The sequence below is a fragment of the Coenobita brevimanus genome, chromosome 23 (assembly GCF_032717465.1).
Source record: "Coenobita brevimanus isolate Jiangsu-jjx chromosome 23, ASM3271746v2, whole genome shotgun sequence".
NCBI lineage: Eukaryota > Metazoa > Arthropoda > Malacostraca > Decapoda > Coenobitidae > Coenobita > Coenobita brevimanus.
Window position 1 is genome coordinate 63493493 of NC_136976.1, and position 23808 is coordinate 63517300.

At 43.1% G+C, this 23808-nt stretch overlaps 1 protein-coding gene across 1 annotated transcript in view; it reads left to right on the top strand.

Annotated features, from left to right (window-relative positions):
- Window positions 1–23808, top strand: part of Usp16-45 (ubiquitin specific protease 16/45) — a gene marked incomplete at its 5' end in the record, with an annotated part of 224445 nt that overhangs the window by 185712 nt on the left and 14925 nt on the right. Inside the window, one exon of the mRNA XM_080267023.1 lies at window positions 19590–19774. Within this exon, the coding sequence (XP_080123149.1) occupies window positions 19590–19774 (185 nt within the window). The remainder of the gene's footprint in view (window positions 1–19589; window positions 19775–23808) is intronic.

Below are 23808 nucleotides of genomic sequence, written 5' to 3' on the forward strand. Positions count from 1 at the left end.
ATTTCAAGCCAGCCTGGGAATACTGACTCAAACAGAGACATGTTACTGATGTATGACGTACTAAGTAACCCAGATATAACATCAACAGAATTAAAGAAAACCTACCCAGAAGCATTGAAGTACATGCATCCTTTTTTGTGTGTGTGTGTGTGTGTGTGTGTGTGTGTGTGTGTGTGTGTGTGTGTGTGTGTGTTTACCTAGTTATGTTTACCTAGTTGTGATATACAGGAAATGAGCTACGCTCGTGGAGTCCCGTCTCTTTTTCTCATTAAGTCAAATTTTGCTTTGAAATAAGCTTTTAGACTGGACGATCTCTTTGTCCAGGCTGTTCCACAGGTCTATACATCTATATGGAAAGCTATATTTCTTGATATCCTTCAAACAGCTTGGCTTTTTCAGATTCATTCCATGTCCTCTTGTTACTCTCCCATCCCATACAAACAGATAATTTTTATCAATTTTATTTAGTCCCATCATGGCTCTGAACACTGCAATCATGTCGCCCCTCTCTCTCCTTTCTTTTAGTGTAGGCAGGTCCAGCTTTTCCGACCTCTCTCCGTAAGACAGATCTGCCAGGCTGGGGACCATCTTGGTTGCTGTTCTTTGTATTCTCTCGATCTTATTTATATTTTTCTTCTTGTGTGGGGACCACACTACTGCCGCATGTTCCAACCTGGGGCGGATCATGGCCACTATCAATTTTTTCATCATTTCCTCATCCATGTAATGGATTGCCACTCGTATGTTAGTCAAGAGATTGTACGTCTCTTTAACTTTCTTATTAATGTGTCTTTCCGGTGACAAACTATCCTAGACCAGCACTCCCAAATCTTTCTCTTCTCTCACTTTTTTTATTGGTTCATTACCCATCATATAATTCAGTAATGGCCTCTTGATACTCTTATCCATTTCCAATATCTTATATTTTTTTGCATTAAATTTCATTTCCCACATCTGGCTTCAATCTTGGATCCTATTCAGGTCTTCCTGCAGCATTTTACAGTCTTCCTCAACTTCTACTCTCCTCAAGATCTTTGCATCATCAGCAAACAGACTTGCGTAACTGTTCACTCTATCTATCATATAATTTACGTAAATCAGGAACATTACTGGCATTAACACCGAGCCCTGTGGGACTCCATTTGTTACTTCCCTCCATGCAGACATCTTGTCCTTTATTACTGTCCTCATTTGTCTGTGTCTCAAGAAGTCACACATCCACTCCAGGACGTTTCCCTTCAGTCCTCCTATGTGTTCCAATTTCCACATTAGTTTCTTGTAGGGTACCTTGTCAAAGGCTTTCTCCAGATCTAGATACACACAATCCACCCAGCTGTCTCTCTCCAGTAATCTCTTGAGTAAAAAAGCTCAACAAGTTGGAAACACATGACCTTCCACTTCTGAATCCAAACTGGCTCTCAGCCAATATGTTCGTCTCCTCCAGATATTTTATCCATCTATCTTTCAGGATTCTCTCACACAATTTTGCAAGTATGCTGGTCAGGGACACTGGTGTATAATTCAGGGGTTCTTCCATGTTTCCTCCCTCATAAATTGGACCACATTGGTCCTCTTCTATTCCCGAGGCACTTTCCCTTCTTCCGGAGAACACACAATTAAATCGTGAATCTTGTCTGCCAGTTGTTCTCTGCATTCTTTCAGTACCCAGGTAGAGATTTCATGCGGTCATGGGCTTTCCTTACATCCTGAGTTTCCAGTAATTTAAACACTTCCTGCGCTTCCACTTTTGTCTTTTATCACTATATTTCTAGTCACACCCTACCCCTCCACAAAGTCCCTTTCTTTAGTGAAAACCGTTTGGAAACATTTGTTCATTATTTCAGCTTGCATTGCCGTGTCTTTATAGACCTCTCCTTCTACTTTCAGTTGGGTAATTCCTTCCTTTTGTTTCATTTTGCCATTAACAAATCTATAAAACAATTTGGGTTCTTCCTTACATTTGTCAATTATACCTTTTTCAGAGTTTCTTTCTTCCTTGCTGCGTATTCTTGTATATTCATTTCTAGTTCTTTTATATTCTTCCTTTGATTTATTGTTACCTCTTTTTCTCCATTTGTTCCATGCTATGTCCCTTTCTTTTTTTGCTATCATGCACCTTCTGTTAAACCAATCCTTTTTCCTATTTTTTTTCCCACTTACTCTTGGAACATGTTTCTCCACTCCCGAATTCTAGAGATCTATAAAGATATCCCACTTCCTAAGCGTCTCTCTAGTTTCTCTTAATTTTCTCCATTCCACATTTTCGAAAAATTTCCTCAGTCCTGTAAAGTTTGCTTTCCCATAGTTGTATCTTCCCTGTCTGTAAAACTCATCTCTTGGCACCACGTTCCCTTTTATCATCTGGAACTCAGTGACCACATGATCACTTTTTCCTATAGGACACTGATATTTTAAATTTTCAGCTACTGGTTCTTTAGTTAGTAGTAAATCTAATCTTGCTGGCGTGTCGTCTCCTCTGAATCTAGTCTCCTCTTTGACCCATTGGGTCTTTACATTACTCATTGCAATATTTAACAGTGTAGTGCCCCATGAATCTTCATTGCTTCCCGAGTCCCGTTTCTCTCAGTTCACCTCTTTACAGTTGAAATCCCCCATCATAATTATGTTATTGCTTTTCTCAGTCACTTTCTTGAGATAGATAACCATATCTGACAACATCTGATATTCATCACCCATCCATTCCCTTGTCTTAGGGGGAACGTATACCACTGCTATGTCTCTCTTGCCATTCTCTCCGGTTTCTAGTTTCATATCGCATCAGCCTTACCCTTTCCCAGTTCCACATTTTTCACACTGAGGTTCTCCAATGCTATCATCACTCCTCCTCCCGTTTTTTCTTTTCTATCTCTTCTCCACAGTTTGTATTTGCCATCTCCCTTATGGATTTCAATATCCTCTGTTAACTTGGTCTTTATAAAGCACATGATACAGTGAGTCCTCAAAATACGAAAACTCGATGTACGAATTTCCGATGGTACAAAAGCAATGAATGTAGGACAAATTCTACAGTACGAAAGTATCTGTCTCTGTGGTATGAAAACAATATGAGAGGAAATACGAAAAATTCAAAATGGGCGCTCTGCACAGCACTGCGCTCACTTGTGGCAAGAAAACGAACTAACCCCTCTCTGGTAAACACATTTTGGCGCGCTTCTCAGTTGAGTCACGTCCGTCCTCTCCTCTCAGCTTCGCTGTACATTACGCAGTTTTTCACCGTTCTTCCTCGTTTTGTATTTTCGCCATGCCTCCCCTTCGCCCTGCATCATCTCCAGCATCCGGGTAACCAGCTGCCAAGAAGAAACAGCACCATACTCTGACTCTGGAGAGGAAATTGGTCCATCAACGGCTTCAGAAACACCTGCACCAATTGAGGAAGTACCAGAGGAGCAATAGGGTCCCACCATGTGACTTAGCACCATATCAACGACATGAATCTCCAGCCACAGCACAGGTCTATATTTAACTGTACAATGTACTAGTACTACGGTAATTAGTTGCATGTTTTATTTTTTTGTCTGTACAATAGTACAGAACTGTATACATGTATTGCATACTTCTAAATAGGAGGGGTAAAGTTTAAGTGGGGGGTCCAATGGGATCCTGGAATGCATCCCCCCCTTTATATGTATATTTCAATGGGGAAAATCATTCCGATATACGAAATTTCATATTACAAAAGGTTTTTTTTTGGTCCCTATCCCTTTCGTATTTCGAGGACTCACTGTATCTTGTTCGTGAACCCTCAAGTAATCGTTGATTTCTAACCTTGCCGATATTAAACCGTCAACATTAGTATATGCCACTTTCCAACTTTTTTCACTGTTCTTTATTTCCTCTTCTCTCCCTCTCTCCTTCGGTACCACTTCCTCAGTTTCTTATCCATAACTCTCCAATAAAACACTGTCTTCTCTTCCTCCGTTCTCTGTTCATTTTTTTGCCTTCGCATCCTTTAATAGCTCCTTTATCTTAGCTCTTTCTTCCTCATGTGCATCTCTCCTTATCCAAACATTCTTCAGCTCTTCCTTTTCTGATAATTTCCATTTTCTGTTTATAATTTCATTTACTATTGCCTGAGACCTAAAACTTTACTTTAAGTGGCCTCGCCCCTCCCTCCTCGTACTTTCCTAGCGTAAACACTTCTTCAGTCTCTTCTTGAGCTTCATTCTTACCCTCTATAACTACTGATACTGTCTCTTTTGCCTTATTCAGTTCTTCTCTTTCCCTTTCTGACCTTACTGTCATCCATTTTTCTTTTAGTCCTGAAATTATCATGCATTTTTTCTTGTCTGCTACATCCCTGACTAAAGATTCTCTACTTCTTAGTACCCTAACCACTTCCTTTTCCCCCATTTCCCTGCTGTGTTGTTCTATAATCTCCTTCAAATTTATATTTCCTACCTCCTCGATTTTCTTCCACCCCTTGTGCTGCTCCCTGATTTCCTTAATATGTTCATCATGCATCCTTGACTTTGATTCATGCTCATCTAGTTTACTTTTCATCTTGTCCCTTTCTTCTTCCAACCTCCTATTTTCCTTCTTGAGCTGTTTTATTTCATTAGAGGCAGATTCATTACTCAATTTTAATTCCGTAACTTGCCTTTCTTGGTGAGCACTGCGTGAACAGACGTTATCGAACTTGTCCTGAAGCATCTTAATCTCTTTATCCTGTTCCAAGGTCTGCTCCTGTAACTCTCTGATTATTAACCATACCTTCTTTAATTCCAGGACATTCCTCTCTGCCATTTTCTTCACTCCTGCAACTCTTGTTAGATTCATTTTAACACTTCCTTCGCCCTCATCCTCGTCAGTAAAGCCCTCAAATTCTCCGCCATCAGGTGTAAACAAAGAGCTACCTCCATCCGCCACAATGCAGCCTATGAAAACTTTACACTTTCACTGTATTTCATACTCTTGTTGGACCAAAATCTGCACTTTTTTTTCACTGTTATCAGACGGGACCACCATTCACGTATTCATTTTCATAATCACAATAGGCTGGGTTCCTTTTTGCCACTGGTTCGGCAATTAATTCCCCACAATCCACAAAGAGCTCCATCTTCGTCGGTGTGTGTGTGTGTTTGTGTTTATACACCTGTTGTGATAGACAGGAAATGAGCTACACTCGTGGGGCCCCTTCCCCATTTCTCAGTAAGTCACATTTTGCTTTAAACTCAAGTTTTTAGACTGGATGATCACTTTGTCCAGGCTGTTCCACAGGTATGTTCATCTTTATTGAAAACTGTATTTCTTGATATCTTTCAGGCAACTTGTCTTTTTAAGTTTCATTCCGTGTCCTTTTCGTACTCTCCCATCCCAGACAGATAGATCTTCTCTGTCAGTTTTTTCTACTCCCATCACGGCCCTGAACACTGCAATCATGTTGCCCCTCTCTCTCCTTGCTTCTAAAATAGGCAGATCTAGCTTTGCCAGGCTAATTTCCATCTTGGTTGCTGTTATTTGTATTCTGTCAGTCTTGTTTATATCTTTCATATTATGTGGGGACCACACTACTGCTGCATATTCCAACCTGGGGCGGATCATTGCCGCTATCAGTTTTTTCATCTCCTCATCCATGTAATGAAATGCTACTCTAATGTTAATCAAGAGGTTATATGTCTATCTTGTTAATGTGTTTTTCGGGTGACAAATTATCCTGGACCAGCACTCCCAAGTCATCTTCTCTTTCTTTTGTAATTAGTTCATTGCCCATCAAATTATTCAGTGATGGTCTCTTGGTACTTTTACACATTTCCAGTATTTTACATTTTTTGCATTGAATTTCATGTCTCATGCAACTCCTCTCACGAATCCCATCTGGGTCCTCCTGCAGCATTTCACGGTCTTCTTCGCTTCTAATGTCCTCGTGATCTTTGCATCATCAGCAAGTAGATTTGCATAACAGGTCATTCCATCCAAAGTATTGTTTACCTAAATCAGGAGCATTACGGGCGCTAACATCGAGCCCTGTGGGACTCCACTTGTTACTTCCCTCCATCCAGATATCCTGTTCTTTATTACTGTCCTTATTTGCCTGTCCTTAAGAAGTCTCTCATCCACTCCAAGAAGTTCCCCTTCAGTCCTTCTATGTGTTCCAATTTCCACATTACCGATCGTCAGACGTGAAAGAATTGAACTTGCTGGTGAATCTCTTGAGTGTGTGGAAGAGTTTTGTTATTTAGGAGACATGTTGTGTGCTGGAGGTGGGGCTGGAGCTAGCTCTGTGGCTAGGGTGAGAAGTGGTTGGAAGAAGTTCAGGGAGCTCTTGCCTCTCCTGACATTGAGGGGGCTCTCCCTACGTGCTAAGGGGTCTTTGTATGCAGCGTGTGTTAGGAGTGTAATGCTGTATGGCAGTGAGACCTGGGCAGTGAAGGAGGAAGACATTCTCCGGCTCAGACGTACAGAAATGACAATGATTAGGTGGATGTGCAGTGCGTCCCTGCGTCCAAGGCCTGGAGGGGCTGGGTTTACAATGGAAGAGTTGAGAGGTAGGATGGGACTGGAGTGTATTGGTGTTGTGATGAGGAGAGGTAGATTGAGGTGGTTTGGACATGTGGAGAGGATGGGGGATGATAGTTGGGTGAGGAAGGTGAGAAGTGTTAATATTGGGGGTGGGGTTATGAGGGGTAGACCGAGAAAGACATGGGACGAGGTCATTAAGTGTGACCTTAGGGTTAAGGGACTGAACAGGGAGGCTGCAATGGATCGTGCAGCATGGAGAGCCGCCATTAGGTGACCAAGGCCGACACATGCAAGCATGTTGGAGCCTTTAAAAACGAAAACGATAGTCAGTTGTGGGGTACCTTATCAAAGGCATTCTCCAGATCTAAAAACAGTCTACCCAACCATCTCTCTCTTGTTGCATGTCAATTGCCCTTGAGTAGAAGCTCAACAGGTTGGGAACACATGACCTTCTGCTTCTGAATCCAAACTGACTTTCTGCCAAAATGTCCATCTCCACCAGATATTTTACCCTTTTGTCTCTCAGGATTCTCTCACACAATTTTGCGACCAAGCTGGTCAGGGACACTGGTCTGTAATTCAGGGGTTCTTCTTTGTGCACACTGGCCCTTTTCCATTCCCAAGGCACTTTCTTTCATCCAAAGAATGCACAATCAAACCTTGAATCTTATCTGCCAGTTGTTCTCTGCATTCCTTTAGTATCCAGTTAGAAATCCCGTCTGGTTCTGGGGCCTTCCTCACATCTTGAGTTTCCAGTTATTTGTACACTTCTTGCACTTCAGCTTTTACATCTTTTAACACTACATTTCTAGTCACATCTCCACATATTCACTTTCTATGGTGAAGACTGATTGGAAGCATTTGTTATTTGAGTTTTCATAACCAAATCTTTATAGACATTTTCTTCTGCTTTCAGCTTATTGATTCCTTCTTTTTGTTTCAGTTTACCATTAATAAACCTATAAAATAATTTAGGTTCATCCTTACATTTGTTAGTTACTATACCTTATTCAAAGTTTCCATCTTCCTCTCTACATATTCTTGTGTGGTCATTTCTGGTTCTTTTATATTCTTCCTTTGTTCTATCATTAATTCTCTTTCTCCATTTGTTCCAAGCCTTATTCCTTTCTGTTTTTGTTATCATACACCTTTTGTTGAATCAGTCATTTCTCCAGTTCTCATTCCTACTAACTTTTGGCCCATGCTTTTCCACACCCATGTTATGGAAGTCTTGAAAGATATCCCACTTCTTCTGTATCTCTTTTGTTTCCCTGAATTCTCACCAATCTGCTTCCTTGAAAAATTTTCTGTCATGTAAAGTTTGCTTTCCCAAAGTTATATCTTCCATGCCTGTATAGCTCATCTCTTGTCTCCCTATTTCCTTCTGTCATTTGGGACTCTACATGATCACTTTTTCCTATAGGACACAGATATTTCAAAGATTCAGTTGCATCATGTTCTTTGGTTAGAATTAAATCTAGTCTTGTTGGTGTGTCATCACCTCTAAATCTTGTCTCTTTGACCCATTGGGTCTTTACATTATCCATTGCTGTATTTAACAGTTTACTGCCCCACAAATCTTCACTGCATCCTGAGTCCCACTCCTCCCAGTTTACCTCTTTACAATTAAAGTACTTTCTGTAGGTATCTAGCCATGTCCGACAGCATCTGATATTCCCCCTCATTTCATGCCCATGTCTTGGGGGGGAACTGGTCCTACTGTGATGTCCCTTTTGCCTTTCCCTCTGGTTTCTAGTATCATGTTTATCACTTCAGCCCTACCCTCTCCCAGTTCCACATATCCAGATTTATGTTGTTGTTCACTGCTGTCATCACTCCTCCTCCTGTTTTTCTTTTCTGTCACTTCTCCATAGTTGTATTTCCCATCTCCCATTTGGATTCCAGTATTCTCTCTTAGCTTGGTTTCTGCAAAGCACATAATGTGTGGCTCATTTACCCTCAAGAAATCGCCTATTTCCAGCCTTCCTGATAGTAGACCATATACATTAGTGTACGGCACTTTCAGTTTTTTTTGCATTGTTTTTATTATGTCCTTCTCTCACCCTCTCTCCTTCAGTACTATGTCCTCAATTTCTGATCCATAATGCTCCAATGGAACTCTGTCCTCTTTTCCTCCATTCTCTGGTCATTTTTTTTAAACAATTTCCTTTATTGTAGTGTGTGTGTGTGTGTGTGTGTGTGTGTTTGTGTGTGTTTGTGTTTGTGTGTGTGTGTGTGTGTGTATAATGTCCTTATTTTGCAGAGTTGTTTTTGCCTATACTGTATCATGATATTCTATTCATGGACTGTCCTCCTCCCTGACCTAACCCTAAGCTCTGTTTCATACTCATATGTACCAGGCAGGTGTACCAGCTTGTGACAAAGCACTGGGTTTTAAGCCAAAACATTTTGTCCAAGCTCTTGCTTTTTATTTATTTATGTTATTATTTTCATTTTTAGGAGTTTTTATTTTGTTTTTAATAATATATTTACTGTATTTTTCTTAAGTAATTTATTTTTTGATCAGGCCACTACCTTCAGAAAACCCTCCTTTTCATTTCAACAACATGCAAGGAACATATGAATTTAGTTATATGGTTACTACTCAGCATAGTAATGGCTTCATGATTTACAGGAAACCATTTGGCTTGTCACTCAGTGTAGAATCCTCTGAAGGTATCCCTACATTGAGTGAGAGGATGATGGACACCTTCACATACACAAGTTGTAAATTTTAAGAGTGAAACAAACTGAGTTGTGTGAGAGGAGCCTGTTGAATAATGACGAGTTTCATTCATTCATTCATCATCCAATCCTACGTTTCCCCATGAGGAGGGTAGGAGCCCGGGGCTTGGCAAGTTGGTCCTGACATTTAAGATGAGAGTAACCAGCCTCACTCATCCCTGAATGGCATTACGTGAGCAATAAACCCCAGCCATCCCTTGGATATAAACCTTCACTGGCTCAGTTCGATTGGAGCTGTATATGAGAAAAAACAATAAGGAGGTTAAGGAATTATAATAATGTTTATATGGATATCCATGAAAGTGATAGGAGAAGTACCATGAGCAGGCATGGGGCCCAGGTCAAAGGCATCTGTAACCTTGTATAGATAATTCCAGGATAATGGAATAAACAAAGCCACCACAGCCCTCTTTTTTTAGCATTTTCTTGAATACTGTATTTACATTCTTTAATATTCTCTGTGCCTTATATCTTGCAGAGCTGGGCCCCCTCTAATGAAAATTCACTACCGCAAACGCAAATCCGCAAACTCAAACCATTACTTTCTGCAACCGCAAATCCACAAACCTCTTGAACTTTGCAGTTCTGCAAATGCCAATGTAGACACAGACCATTTGTATATAAAATTATATTTATAGTAAAACTAATAGTAAAACTAAAATATAATCAGTAACCCGCCCCCCCAGAATTAGCGAGGGTTACATTCTAAACCTCCTCACTAATTCTCGTAATTCGCTAATTCTTGACGCCTTCCTGATAATAACATTTACCGGTAATTGCGTAGCCTATGAACCACTGATACGGTAATGCATTACCCATAAATAAACGTTTCTTGTTAAATATGTTGTCTTATTTTTAGGTGTTCGCCTGTGACATCTCCTGTTTGATTTGCCAGCATAATGGCAGAAGGGTCTGTCCTAAGTATTTAACTAAACCTAACCTAACCTATTTTAACTGTACCTAATTATTTAACCAAACCTAAGCTAACCTACAGTTGGGAAATTGGGAAACAAAATCCACCTTGGAGTACATAGAGTAAGCTTCTGCCATTGTGCCAGAAAAAGATATGGCTTAACGGTTTAACCCCTCAGTGGCTGTGGGTTCAGAAATTTGCGTGGACCCCTGGCCAGCCCTGGAATGATTTTTCAAGAGTTCTAAAATCAATTTATTTTTCCTACAGATGTGAAGAGAATCATCTGGTGCACGTAGCAATGTGTTTTTTATTTTAGCCTCCCAGACCCGTCCTGTGATTCGCGGAAGAATGAATAAAATTTCGGAGCATGTGTCATATGTGCAAAAACTTTTAAGTGACCGCCTGAGTGCTTGGGATGGTAATGTAGGGTTGTGTAAACATACATGTATCAGTGACCTTTGTTTCCTTCCCATAATTGGTCACATTTACGTTAACTTGACGTCGCTGACACTGGTACTGTAAAGGGTTGTTCAACACTGAGGGTTATTAAGGGGTTAATGGAGTACAGTAACCCCTCTAAAACCTGGACGCCCAAGACCTGGAAAAAAGGCCATCTGGACGAACATCCAAAATAATCTAGGACACCAAAAGTGGCCAAAAAATGTCAAAATGAAAAAAAATAAATAAATAAATAAAAATAAAAGCCAATATGTGTTCATCCCTACTCTAAATTTTGCCACGTGGTGATGAACAGCTGTGTTTTGGCGCATAGTTCCGGTGACATCCATTAGAGCGCCCCTGCATCCTCCCCACTTCCCGCCTACCTACTGTCGTGACTGCACGTTTGTCGCCGTGGCTGCCCACATTCTCGCTTTTGTGGTGGTGCCCTACCTGCTGCAGGCCCTACTGTTCCTCTGCTGCCTCTTACTCGTATGTGTGATGATGGCCCTGCCACCTGAGAAGAGGAAACGGGTGGTTCTGACCCTGGAAAAGAAGAGGGAGATCTTGGACAAGGTGGACGCGGTATGGTCGACCTCCCGCATCCTACATGAGTTCAACCTGGCCTGCTCTACCTTGTTCAACATCAAGAAATCCCTGGGCAAAAATCACAAATCACCCAGTACACAGTAGCCTTCGCTTCGAAGACCAAATGCAACATACAGAGGAAGATTACCGTATTTTCGGGCATATAAGGCGCACAGGCATATAAGGTGCAAACCAATTTTGGCAGGCCTAATCAGGGAACAGTAAAAAAATGCAGCTAACCTCAGACCCCCTAGCTGAATGTCTCATGCTTTTGGCACTCAGTCCACATACATATCACTACATAACCATTCATGTGCTGGTTATAAAATTTTCATGTACAGAAATCATGAAAATTTAGACTGACACCCTTTGGTAAGCTATCATGGTAGGCTAATTTACAGTACTTACCTGAACACTACTAAATATCACCACTGACCTCCACCATCGCCAGTATTGGCCATCGTTAAGTATTGGCCATCACCACCATTAACATTATCAATCTCCACTGCTGACACTACCAGCTACCACCCCTAATACAAAGCTGTCATCACCGCTTAAGCAGTATGCACCATGATCACTTGTAAACAGACATGGCGGCGCAAGTTGTGACGTCATCAGAACTTACGGTAATGAAAAAATACTGCTGAATATTTAGTTTATTAAGTTGTCATAGTGACTGAAATATGTTTGTTTTAATATCTGTATTTTTTATTGTTATTTTTCCTCAAACTTGTGAGAATTAAGATACATCTTTTATTATAATGAACTGTCAGTAAATACAATGAACACAGATAAATAAAGATCATATTTATAGTATGAATAGATATTTTATTTTATGACTATAACAGATACCCACAGCATTCATATATTGCACCAAAACTTACTAGTATTTTTTTGTTTCGGCTGTACTGATCGCTGTCCGCTGATGTATACAAACAACAGTGCACAGCTGCTGTGGACACAGTTTTGCATATTATGTACTGAATAACTATATTTGTAATTTATTACTATAATAACACTTGTATAACTATATTTGTTCATCATTCATTCATTGCCAGACACCATGTATCCCAAACGGGGTGGCCAAGGGCTTAGAGTTAATTGTTTTACAGGGAGGGGCACTAATCCTCCACCAACCCCACTTGACACGTAGGGATGCCAACAGCAGCCGGTGTTCCCAGGCGGTCACCCATCCAAGTACAGTAACCCCTCCAATATCCGGATCAATAGAGCCATCGGTAGGTTCGGATATTGGTTTTGTCCGGATATTGGGCCCCAGCTTATGGACTTGTACTTACGGACCCTAACACAGAGAAACACCTATACAACTCCCTCCGGACATGCATAGCACCTATTTAACACCCAAATCACACCAATAAGGCACATAAATGACTGAAATAAATGCAATAGACACATAAAATGTGGGTTTAGAAGTATGTTCATACATTAATAAACATTCTGGTACTTATGGACTCTAACCGAACCTAACCTAACCGAACCTAACCGAACTCTGAAAAACACATTCCTACTGCACATGCATGAGGTAAGTTTAGTATGGAAAGAAGTACAGTATGACACTTTCTGGTAAGTATAGTATGGGAAAAAATACAATATGAAACATTCTGGTAAATATAGTATGGGAAATAGTACAACATGAAACATTTTGGCTACTTACAGCAAGTCCCTGGCCACCTCGATGAATAACCGCCTCCTCTCGGACTCTGACAGTAAGAACGATTTCCTGAAGCACTTGCACTACACTCTTCCTGAAGTCTTGCACTGAACTTAGTCAATAACACACAGAAGTCCGTTCTTTTCACAGTGTTCACTTTAGTCCAAATAATGTTCCATTAAATTTAAGTGTTGCACATTAACTTTTCCCAAGTTTTTTTAAGTTTCCAAAGCCAAAACAAAGAAGGTTAGTTACGTTAAATTTCTTTTCTACTTAGTCTTTTCTCCCAACTTGAAAACCTTAACACAACACACCGTTTTTTCACTGCACAACACTCAAAATTCCCGTGTGGTCTAGTGGAGAAGTTCTTGCTGTTTATTCACCGTCAGAGCCCGAGAGTATCACTGGCAGGCGTCCAAGGGGTGCATCGGTGGGTAGTGGTGATGGCGTACCGACTACAGAAGACTCTGAAGACAGCCGCAAACTCACGTCGAGCGGTGACTCCACTGTAGCTGATGTGCTGGGCTGTGGCTCGGAGCATGAGGGCCTGTCTTGGGGAGGCAACGGAGTGGAACCAGGGCTTGGCACAGCGGGGGTCACGGGCCTGAAAAACTGTCAATCGTTGACTGACGCAAGGACCGACGATTCTGGCGATTGATGATGCGCTGCCGGAAAGCACGCACTTCCTCCACGAGTCCCAAGGGCCCCATCTCCCTGTCGCAGTCCGGGTGTTCCAGGTAGTCTAGGACGAACTTTAGATGTTCCCGGAGTGCGCTCAGCTTGGGGATGGCTGGAGTAGTGTCCTGCTGGGCGGAGTCTGCATCATCATCGCCTTCGTCGTCGGAATCTTCAAGTTCGGGACTGACACCAGCAACCGAAGACGCGATCTCGATATCAGACAACGTCTGATACCCAGGATCGCCCTCGTCGTCGTCCAACCACTCACGAACATCGTCCACATCAACATCGTCGCCGTGCGTACGTAGCCGTGCATGGAAGTCATCCACGTCAAACCCTAGGAAATCGTACTCCACATCTGTTCCGAGAAGCAGACGAGACCAATCATTTTCAAGAGTTTTCACAGGGACTTCCTTCCATGCACTAGCCCAGTTGTACAGCGCAGACTTGATGTTGTAGCGGCGAAGGTTTTCCAAAGTCTGCTTGCCTCGAGTGTCACGTCCTTCCCTGCGCTCGTCCTCGTCCTCGAGAACCACCATCACCTCGTCCAGGAACTTCCGACGGTACAGGCGCTTTGTTGCCACGATCACTCCTTGGTCCATTGGTTGAATGAGAGCAGTCGTATTAGGTGGCAGAAACATGCACCTAATACGGCCATTCTCAGCAACCAAGTCCTTGTCGCACGGGTGGGCAGGTGCATTGTCGAGGAGAAGGAGAGCCTTTACCTGGTCGCGAGGAATTCCCAGTGTCTTCGTCTGGTAATGTATGACCTCCTTGACGAAGTGATGGTGAAACCAGTCTTTGAAAATCACAGCTGTGAACCATGCTTTCAAAGAATGGTACCATACGACAGGAAGGACATCCATCACCCCACGAAGGCACCGAGGCTGCTTTGCACAGCCAACAATAACGGGCTTAAGCCGGTGCATGCCGTTAGCATTGGCACAACACAAAGCAGATATCCGTTCCTTAGAAAGCTTGCGGCCAGGTACACGCTTCTCCGTCTCATCGGCGAGAGTGTTCGTTGGCACCGAGCGATAGAATAGGCCAGTTTCGTCAGCGTTATAGACTTGACCGAGAGTGAGGCCCTCCCTGTCGATCAAGCCTTTCACCTTGTGCCGAAACTCGTCCACTCCATCCTCGTTAGCGTCCAATGCTTCGCCATGTGCTTTACGGTTAGTAAGGCCGTGTCGCAACTTGAACGCGAAGAGCCAACCCTCGGATGCCTTGAAGTCTAGGGCGTCGTGAAGCCTTGCAAACTTCTCAGCAGCAGCCTTCAGCTCCGTTCCACGTACCATCACACCAGCTGCACGTTGCTGTCGATACCAAATCAACGTGGAGCGGTCGATCTCTGCATACTTGGGGGTAAACATAACCTTCCTCTCCACGTTGCGTTTGCTTCTCGACGAGAAGTCAGCCGTGTACTGCATGAGCTTGTCTCGGGAACGCTTGATATCAAACAAAGTCGACAGGCCAGGTTGAACTCGCGGAGAATGCGAGAGGAAGACCAACCCGCATCAACCTTCTCCAATATCTCCCGTTTCTTCTCCAGAGTCAACACCACTCTCTTCCTTTTCTCAGGAGACGGGGCCATCATCACACACACTAAGAGTAGGGCAGAGAGCAGCAGGAGGCCTTGCAGCAAGTACGGCACCACCACAAAAGCGAGCACGTGGGCAGCCATGGCGAAGAGCGTAGGTCTTGTCGCGGTGAGAGACAGGCGGGAAGTGGGGAGGATGCAGCGGCGCTCTATCGGACGTCGGAGGAATGACGAACCAAAACAATGCTCTCACGCGGCGCGCGCGGCAAGTTCAAATTACGGATGGCAAAAAATCGATTTTTTTTTTCCAATTTTTTTGGATTTTCGGACCATTTTGGGAATGTTTGATCCCAGGACGATAAGGTTCGGTTAGTGGGGATGTTCGGATATTGGGCGTCCGGATATTAGAGTGATTACTGTACTAACCAGACCCAACGTTGCTTTAATTTATAATATTTACTTCTAATCATTCTAAAGAAATTTGGGAAACACTTTCATAAGGAAGGTGTTTGGAGTTCGTTTACGGTACCAGTAGGCCTACCATGGCACTGAAACTACCACTTGCCAGTAGCCCAAGCCTACCCAAAGCCTGACCTTGAGCATACAAGGCACAGGGTGATTTTGTGGGACAATTTTTTTTTTTTTTTTTAAGCGCGCGGGTATGTACCCTCCCGGGTTTGCAGTTGACTGCTCCACATTGATTTGGTGTCGTCAGTAATGTGCTGCTGGTGCGTGGTACGGAGCTGACGGCTGCTGCAGGGAAGTTCGCAAGGCTCCACGACTCCCCAGACTTCGATGCATCTGAGGGTTGGCTCTTCTCCTTCAATATTTGGCATGGCCTTACCGACCGTAAGGCCCATGGCAAAGCTTTGGACGCCAACAAGGAGGGAGTAGAAGAGTTTCAGCAGAAGTTGAAGGGCGTGATCGACAGGGGGGAGGACCTCACTCTCGGTCAGGTATACAACGCTGCTGAAACTGGTCTATTCTATCACGTGCTGCCCATGAACACCCTAGAATAGGAGACGGAAAATTGTGTAGCTGGACACAAGCTCTCCAAGCAGCAGGTATCTGCTTTGTGTTGCGCCAATGCTAATGGCATGCACCGGCTCAAGCCCATTATTGTTGGCCATACAAAGCAGCCTCGGTGCCTTCGTGGGTTGATGGATGTCCTTCCTATCGTTTGGTACCATTCTGTGAAGGCTTGGTTCACAGCCAAGGTCTTCAGAGATTGGTATCACGAGGACTTCGTCAAGGAGGTCATCCATTAACAGACGAAGATACTGGAAATCCCATGCAACCAGGTCAAGGCTCTCCATATGGACAATGCACCTGCACATCCATCCGACAAGGAGTTGGTGGCTGAGAATGGCCGCATTAGGTGCTTGTTCGTACCACCTAATATGACTGCTCTCATCCAACCATTGGACCAAGGAGTGATCATGGCTATGAAGAGGCTGTACCGTCAGAAGTTCTTGGAAAAGGTGATGGTTGTTCTCATGGACGAGGACGAGCGCAGGGAGGGACAGGACATGTGAGGCCAGCAGACTTTGGAAAACCTTCGTTGCTACAACCTCAAGTCAGCCATCTACAACTTGGCCAGTGCATAAAGGGAAGTCCCTGTCAAGACTCTGGAAAGTGGTTGATCTCATCTGCTTCTCGGAGCTGATGTGGTGCACAACTCTCTAGGTTTTGACGTGGATGACTTCCATGCACGTCTTCGTTCGGCTGACAATGAGGTGGATGTGGACGAAGTAAGTGAGTGGTTGGATGACGACAAGGGCGATCTTGAATGATATTGACATCACATCTTCTGTTGCAGGTACAAGTACCCAGCTGGAAGATTCTGACGAGGACAGCGATGATGATGCGGACTCCTCTCAGCACACCACTGTTCCAGCCATCCCCAAGCTGAGCGCACTCCAGGAGCACATCAAATTCGTTCTTGACTACCTGGAACACACGGACTGCAACAGAGAGATGAAACCCCTGGGACTTCTGGAAGATATGCACGCATTTAGGCAGTGTATCATCAGTTGCCAGAATTACTGACCTTTCGTCAATCAACCATTGACAACTTTTTCAGGCACGTGAGCCCTGCCGTGTCCAGCCCTGGTTCCACACCACTGCCTAACCAAGAACCACCTTCTACCTCCGAGCCACAGCCCAGCACATCGGCCATGGTGGAGTCTCCACTGGACGTGAGTTTGCGGCTATCTTCAGGGTCGTCTGCAGTGGGTAGCTCATCACCACGTCCCAGTGACGCGCCCCTTGGCCACCTGCCACACGTACTCTGTGGCTCTGACAGTGAACAAACAGCAATAACTTGCCACTAGACCACATGGGAATTTACAGTGTTGTGCAGTGTTAAGAAATTAGAAATAAGAGTGCAAAGGATTAAGGGCAGAGTGCAACACTGGCATGTTGCAACTGGCCTGGTACAAGTAAGAACAGAATGTGCAGTGTTAAAAAATTATAATTCACAGTGCAAAGGATTAAGTGCAGTGCAACCCTGGATTACTGTATGTGCTTTAAGTGCACCTTCACCACTGTCAGAGCCATAGAAGAGGCGGGTTAAACTTGGCGACGGCCACGAACGTGTCGTAAGTACCCTGTTCACTGCTAAATTTTTTTTTATACTCACTTCTAACTTCTCATTCTCTGGTTCCTTTTCATTTATTTTATGGTTTCTCTTATTTGTGTGACTAGGGTCTTAACCCGTGGATTGCGAGCTCAGGCTGGGTAGTGTCGCGTTGTGAGCCACAGCTCGGGCTGTGCTGGGAATGTATCACCATTAACTACTCAACCCCTACGCAAACTTACGCATAGTGCCTCGCAAAGACGGAGAGTTTTTTTCCCCCCCCCACCAGATGATGCCCTGGATGTTTATCTTCAAGTTTATAATAAACAAAAACAATTTTTTTTTTTAATTCATTTTTTCACTACTCCTCTACGTAAACTTACGCATGGCTCAATGCAAAAACGGAGAAAGATTATTATTATTATTATTATTTATTTTTTTTTTTTTATTTATTTTTTTTTTTGCCAGACGATGCCCTGGGTGTTTATCTTCAACTTTATAAAAAAAAAAAAAAAAAAAAAATCATATTTTGCACACCATGGGGTGGGATAAAAAAGGGTAACTGCGCAAACCCCAGGTTAAATAGGTGCTGTGCATGTCCAGTAGGGAGTTATTTAGGTGGCTTTCAAGGTTAGATTCGGTTGGAGTCTGTAAGTACCTGTCCAGGGGCATTTTGCCCAAGTCCCGGACAAGACCAAGTCCTAGACATTGTTTGGGCTCTATTACCTCGGGTCTTGGAGGGGTTACTGTACAGTATTGTTTGCATCAATACTCTCTCTTTCACATATACAGTACACACAAAAACAAACAGAACAGTGAGCTCTAAATGTACATATAAGTTTCAGCAGAAAAATCTTACCAATTCAATTCATATTCCTCCATTTTTTTTTTCTATATTTTTCAGTTATATTAACTGTTGTTACTGCAAAACAAGAGTAAATCATTCATTATTCTTGATAAATGAATTAAATAATTACACTTCACAGCTTACGCTTAACAAGTTGACACACCAATCCACCTTTATTCTTCAGCTCAAACCTCCTCAGTCCTCGCTTCTCAGTCACAGTCAGACTCCTCCAGCGACCGAGACAACTCCGTCTTGAGCAGGTCCATGTTGCCCTTCATAAAAACAAACCTCTCAAAGTTCTCAGAGGTCAGGCTGGTTTGCGGTCAAGTGTGTGTTTGCGAAAGTACTTCCGCCAACACAAAACTGCAAATTTGTGTAAAATTTGTCATAAATGCTAATCCGTAAACAAAATCACACTTCCGCTCATACAGAATTTGCGGTTTGCGGAAGTGATTGCGGAATTGCCCAGCTCTGATCTCTTGGCACTGCCTAATGTAGGCAGAGGAACAGATATCTGAATTGTAAATGTTTGGTGCTAGTGGTGATGGAGAGGACAGGGTCGTTATCAGACAGTATTGTTATGGATTTGATCCTTGCTGTTGCAGAGAATATTTTTTGAATATGACTTGGATGCTTATTGTGTTCTTTGCTATCCCATTGGTTTCACTAATGCATCATAAGAGCACCCCTACCGTTACCATGACACCAGATGTAAGTGTGGTATCTCCAGCATATTACAGAGGAGATGGTAGGGATTAGTGTCAAAACCCAAATGCCAGATGACAAATGAGGTCTGCAAGATACCAGACCTTAGTTGGAGTTAGAGGTGAAGTTGTGGATGTCAGGAGCAGGTTTCCTGACCTTTATCCTGAGTTGGGTGTGCTTTAAAAAAATTTGTTTAGATTTTGTTTATGTGAGACAGAATCTTTGCCTACCAGTAATTATTGAATGGTAGTTACCAGCCTTGTAGCTAGACAAAATTTTTATGGTAATACCTCCCTGATTTAGTGGTAGCTTACCTCCTAGTCCCTACTACTTGAATGTATTGTTTGTTACTTTATTGCAATTATCATAGAATAATTATTTGTATGAATCTTTATATTTTCTCAGATGATCAGAAGGACTTCGTGAAGAGCAATGCTAGCAAGCAGATGTTGATCCTGTCCCCCCCTGCTGTACTGACACTGCATCTGAAGCGTTTCCACCACATGGGTTTCAACCTGACCAAAGTCAATCGCTATGTACAATTCCCCCTCGTCCTCGATATTGCGCCATTCACATCATCAATTTCTTTGGTGAGTGGCATGACTTGGCTGTTTTGTTCATTGGTGTGAGTACAGGTCCCATGGTGATTTTTTTTTTTTTTTTTTTTTTTTTTTTTTTTTTTTTCCAGTACAGCACAATAGTCCCTCAAGTATCCAATGTGATAGAGCCAAAGGCATGTGCGAGTAGTGGCAATGTCCTGATAATGAACAATATCCCCCCTACTATACCCAAACCCTACCTATACCTAACCTATTTGTACAGTACCTCTGCTTACTTTGGCAGTGTTTTCCAGTCATTCAGGCATATTTAGACATCAAAACACACCCAGGAATATCCAAAATAGACACCAAGAAAACCATGCAAAAAAAGTTGAAAACCAAGAAGTACCCTACCTATACACTACTGTATGTACGGTACCCTTCCTAATTTTGTCACTGTTTTCAGATCAGTCTGTCATATTTAGACATCAGAACACACAGGAACATCCAAAGTACAGTATGCTCACACAGTGCTAGAGTGGATGGGCAGTCCATGACCTTGTGCAGTGTGATTTCGCATACTGTGAATACATAATCTTATGGGAAAAATAATATATGGGCAGGACCCCTCAAAGGTCAATATTTTTTAGCCTTACAGATATAATAAAGGGAAAATTTTTAAGACATACTACAGATACAGCTAAAATAACAAATATATGGTCAGTCACCTTAAAAACAGTAGATGACAAGGCCTGATGGACTTAAATAGCACGGGTTCCGAGGCACAGCAACACACTTAGAGTGTTCCTGCTGCCCCAGCCAGACCACACGTGTTTTACGGTTACCAGTGTTGTATTATTCCAGGCTTTGACATAGAAATTTGCGGCCTGTTGAATGTTATACAGTAATCCCTGTAATAACCGGACGCCCAATTCCCGGACACCCCAATGTCTGGACATTTTGTGCCCAGGCCTTCGAAACCCCAAAAATGGCCAAAAAACATAAAGAAGCAAAAAAAAAAAAATTGACATTTTTTTCAACCGTACTTTGAACTTAGCGCGTGGTACCAAACAGCTGTGTTTTCGCGCGTAGTAGGGTGGCCCCATACTTCCTCCCCTCCCCAGTTACCGCCTAACTACCGTCCTGACTAGACGCTTGTTGCAGTGGCTGCCACATGTGCCTATTTTTGTGAATAAATTGCAATACCTCGCCACTAGACCACATGGGAATTTACAGTGTTGTACAATGTTAAGAAATTAGAATTCTGAGTGCAAAGGATTAAGTGCAGAGTGCAAACTGGCATGTTGCAAGTGGCGTGGCACAAGTAAGAACAGTGTGCAGTGTTAAACAGTTATAATTCACAGTGCAAAGCATTAACCCCTAAAGTACTAAGCTCGTCAATCGAGCTTTTTGCACAATTTCTTAAAAGGACGAGCAACACCAATTGTGCAACATCCACAAAAAACTGGCGGCAGCTGGCTCCACCCCATCTGTGACGTAGATGGCTTCTAACCAATCAGAACTAAGTGTTGGACACACCGGAGGGGGGTTCCAGGCCCGTAACCAGGCGGTGGGTGGTGTGCCCCCCACCTCCCTCTCACCATGTCCCTCTACCCCACTACCTTGTTACTACCCTACCTCCCACAGTTCTTACCACCCCTCTCACCCCCTCCCACGTGGATCCTCCCCCATGTCCCCCCTCCCCAGTCATCTGGGGGGAGGGTATTTCCCCCCTACCCTCCCTCCATGTCCCTGTACTCAAGTGGGGCCCTTCCTTTGTGTCGTGTGGTGGTCTCCTCCCATCCTTCCATCCCAATACACTCCCTTCTGGCCTTACCACATCCCCCCACCCCCACCCCTACCCCCTAGCACCTCCCTGGCCTCGAATATTTTGCATATTTTTTACGCTTTATGGAGTGTGTTTTTGAATCATTACCTGTAATTTATTCGTGTCTTTGCATACAGATATGCACACCACAATTATTGGAGTTGTCTTTATTCAAAACCCACACGAAAAAAATTTTATTTTATGCCGACGCATGCAAGCATGTTGGAGCCTTCAAAAATGAAACGAAATGAAGCGAAACGAAAACTAGCTAGATTTGACAGCTCGGAGGGGAGGGGAGGGGGGAAGGGAGGTTAGGCAAGGGGAGTGGAGGGAAGGAGAGGAAAGAGGAGGGAAGGGAAGGGAAGGGGAGGGAAGGGAAGGGGAGGGGAGAGGACTGGAGGTATGGGGAGGGGAGAGGAAGGGAGGACAATTTTTACTATTTATCATATTTTTATTGAGGGGTTCACGACCATTTTCCCTAGCTAGATTTGAAAGCTTGGCGGGGAGGGGAGGGGGGAGGGGAAAGGGGAGGGGATGGGAGGGAAGGGAAGGGAAGGGAAGGGAGGGGAGGGGAGGAGAGGGGAGGGGAGGGGAGGGAGGGAGGAGATTGGAGGTATGGAGAGAGGAGAGGAGGGGAGGATAATTTTTACTATTTATCATGTTTATTTAGGGGGTTTGTCACCGTTTAATTTTTTTCTAAGCACATTACATTGGTTTATAATATCTATACACTCCAAAATAATTGATTTTGGTGATTTTTGTACATATTTTTGCAAAAAAAACAGGTGTGAGCAGTGTATTTTCTTTCTCGCCGGGGCCGTGACAGACAACTATTATAAACTCTGACGAGCCATAGCTCGGTAACTATTGGGTCTAGGAGGGTGGGGTTTGTGTTTTCAGGTGTGTAAATTCAAGCTACATAAATCAGGCATAAAATTTTTAACCTTTGAGAAAGGGAAAAATAGGCCTGTTTTTGCATCCTGGGGGTAGTCAAAGCTGGAGAATTGCGTACGCTAGGGGTTAAGTGCAGCATAGCACTGGATTACTGTTTGCGCTTCAGGAGCATTTTCACCACTGCCAGAGCCTTAGAGGAGGCGGGTTAATCTTCATAACGGCCAACAATGTGTTGTAAGTACCCTGTACACTGCCAATATTTTTCATACATCTAATTCCTCATTCTCTGGTTTCTTTTCATTTTTTTCATACTTTCTGTCCCTTATTTGTGTGAATAGAGTCTTAAATAGGTGCTGTGCATGTCCGGTAGGGAGTTATGTAGGTCGTTTTCTGAGTTGGGCTGGGTTAGGGTCCATAATTACCTGTCCAGGAGGCATTTTTCCAGAAAAACCCAATTTCCAGACATGTCTTTGGCTCCATTACATCGGTTATTGGAGGGATTACTGTATTTCTACCAGAATGCAGCAACAATCATTATGGTGGAGGTTGCAGGAATGCCAGGTGAAACAAGTGAGTCAGGTGGGGCTGTGGAGATGGAGGGGGAAGCAGCTGGTGAGTCAGGTGGGGCAATGGAGGCGGAGGGGACAGCGGAGTCAGGGGAGGTGGTGATGGGAGGATCCTCCATCTCCTCTTCACTGCTGCTCACATTTTTGGCAATTTCCTCCATCTCTTCTTGTTTGTCTGTTTCATTCCTCCTCTTGTTATGGATTTATTTGCAGTATAACAACTTGGCATTCATGAAATAACCATTATACAAGTGAATCCAATTGTTATTATAGAAACTTGGTATCTAGTCTAATTTAATGTTATTGTCAGAGTTGTTATTGGCAAAATCTTAATGTATGCTCCTCTTGAGCACTTTCCCCATGAGCCTCTAAGTCACAATGAGCACGTCATGTAGGGAGGGGGTGTTGCGTAGTCAGGGAAAATAGCAGTTTTTGGCCACTCCGTGCCTCTGCCTTGTGTATTGTGGGCTAAACTTGCGCATTCAAAGTTTTATGATTATGATTTTTGGTCACTCGTGTACTATGCAATTCGCACACTGTGATCACGCATAGTGTGCGAGCGTACTGTAATGCAAAACACCAAGAAAACCATGAATACAGTATATATATATATATATATATACACACTATATATATATATATATATACACAGTATATATATATATATATATATATACTGTATATATATATATATATATATACACACTATATATATATATATATATACACAGTATATATGTACAGTACCTCTCCAAATTTTGGCAGTGTTCTCCAGTCATTCTGCCATATGGAGACAT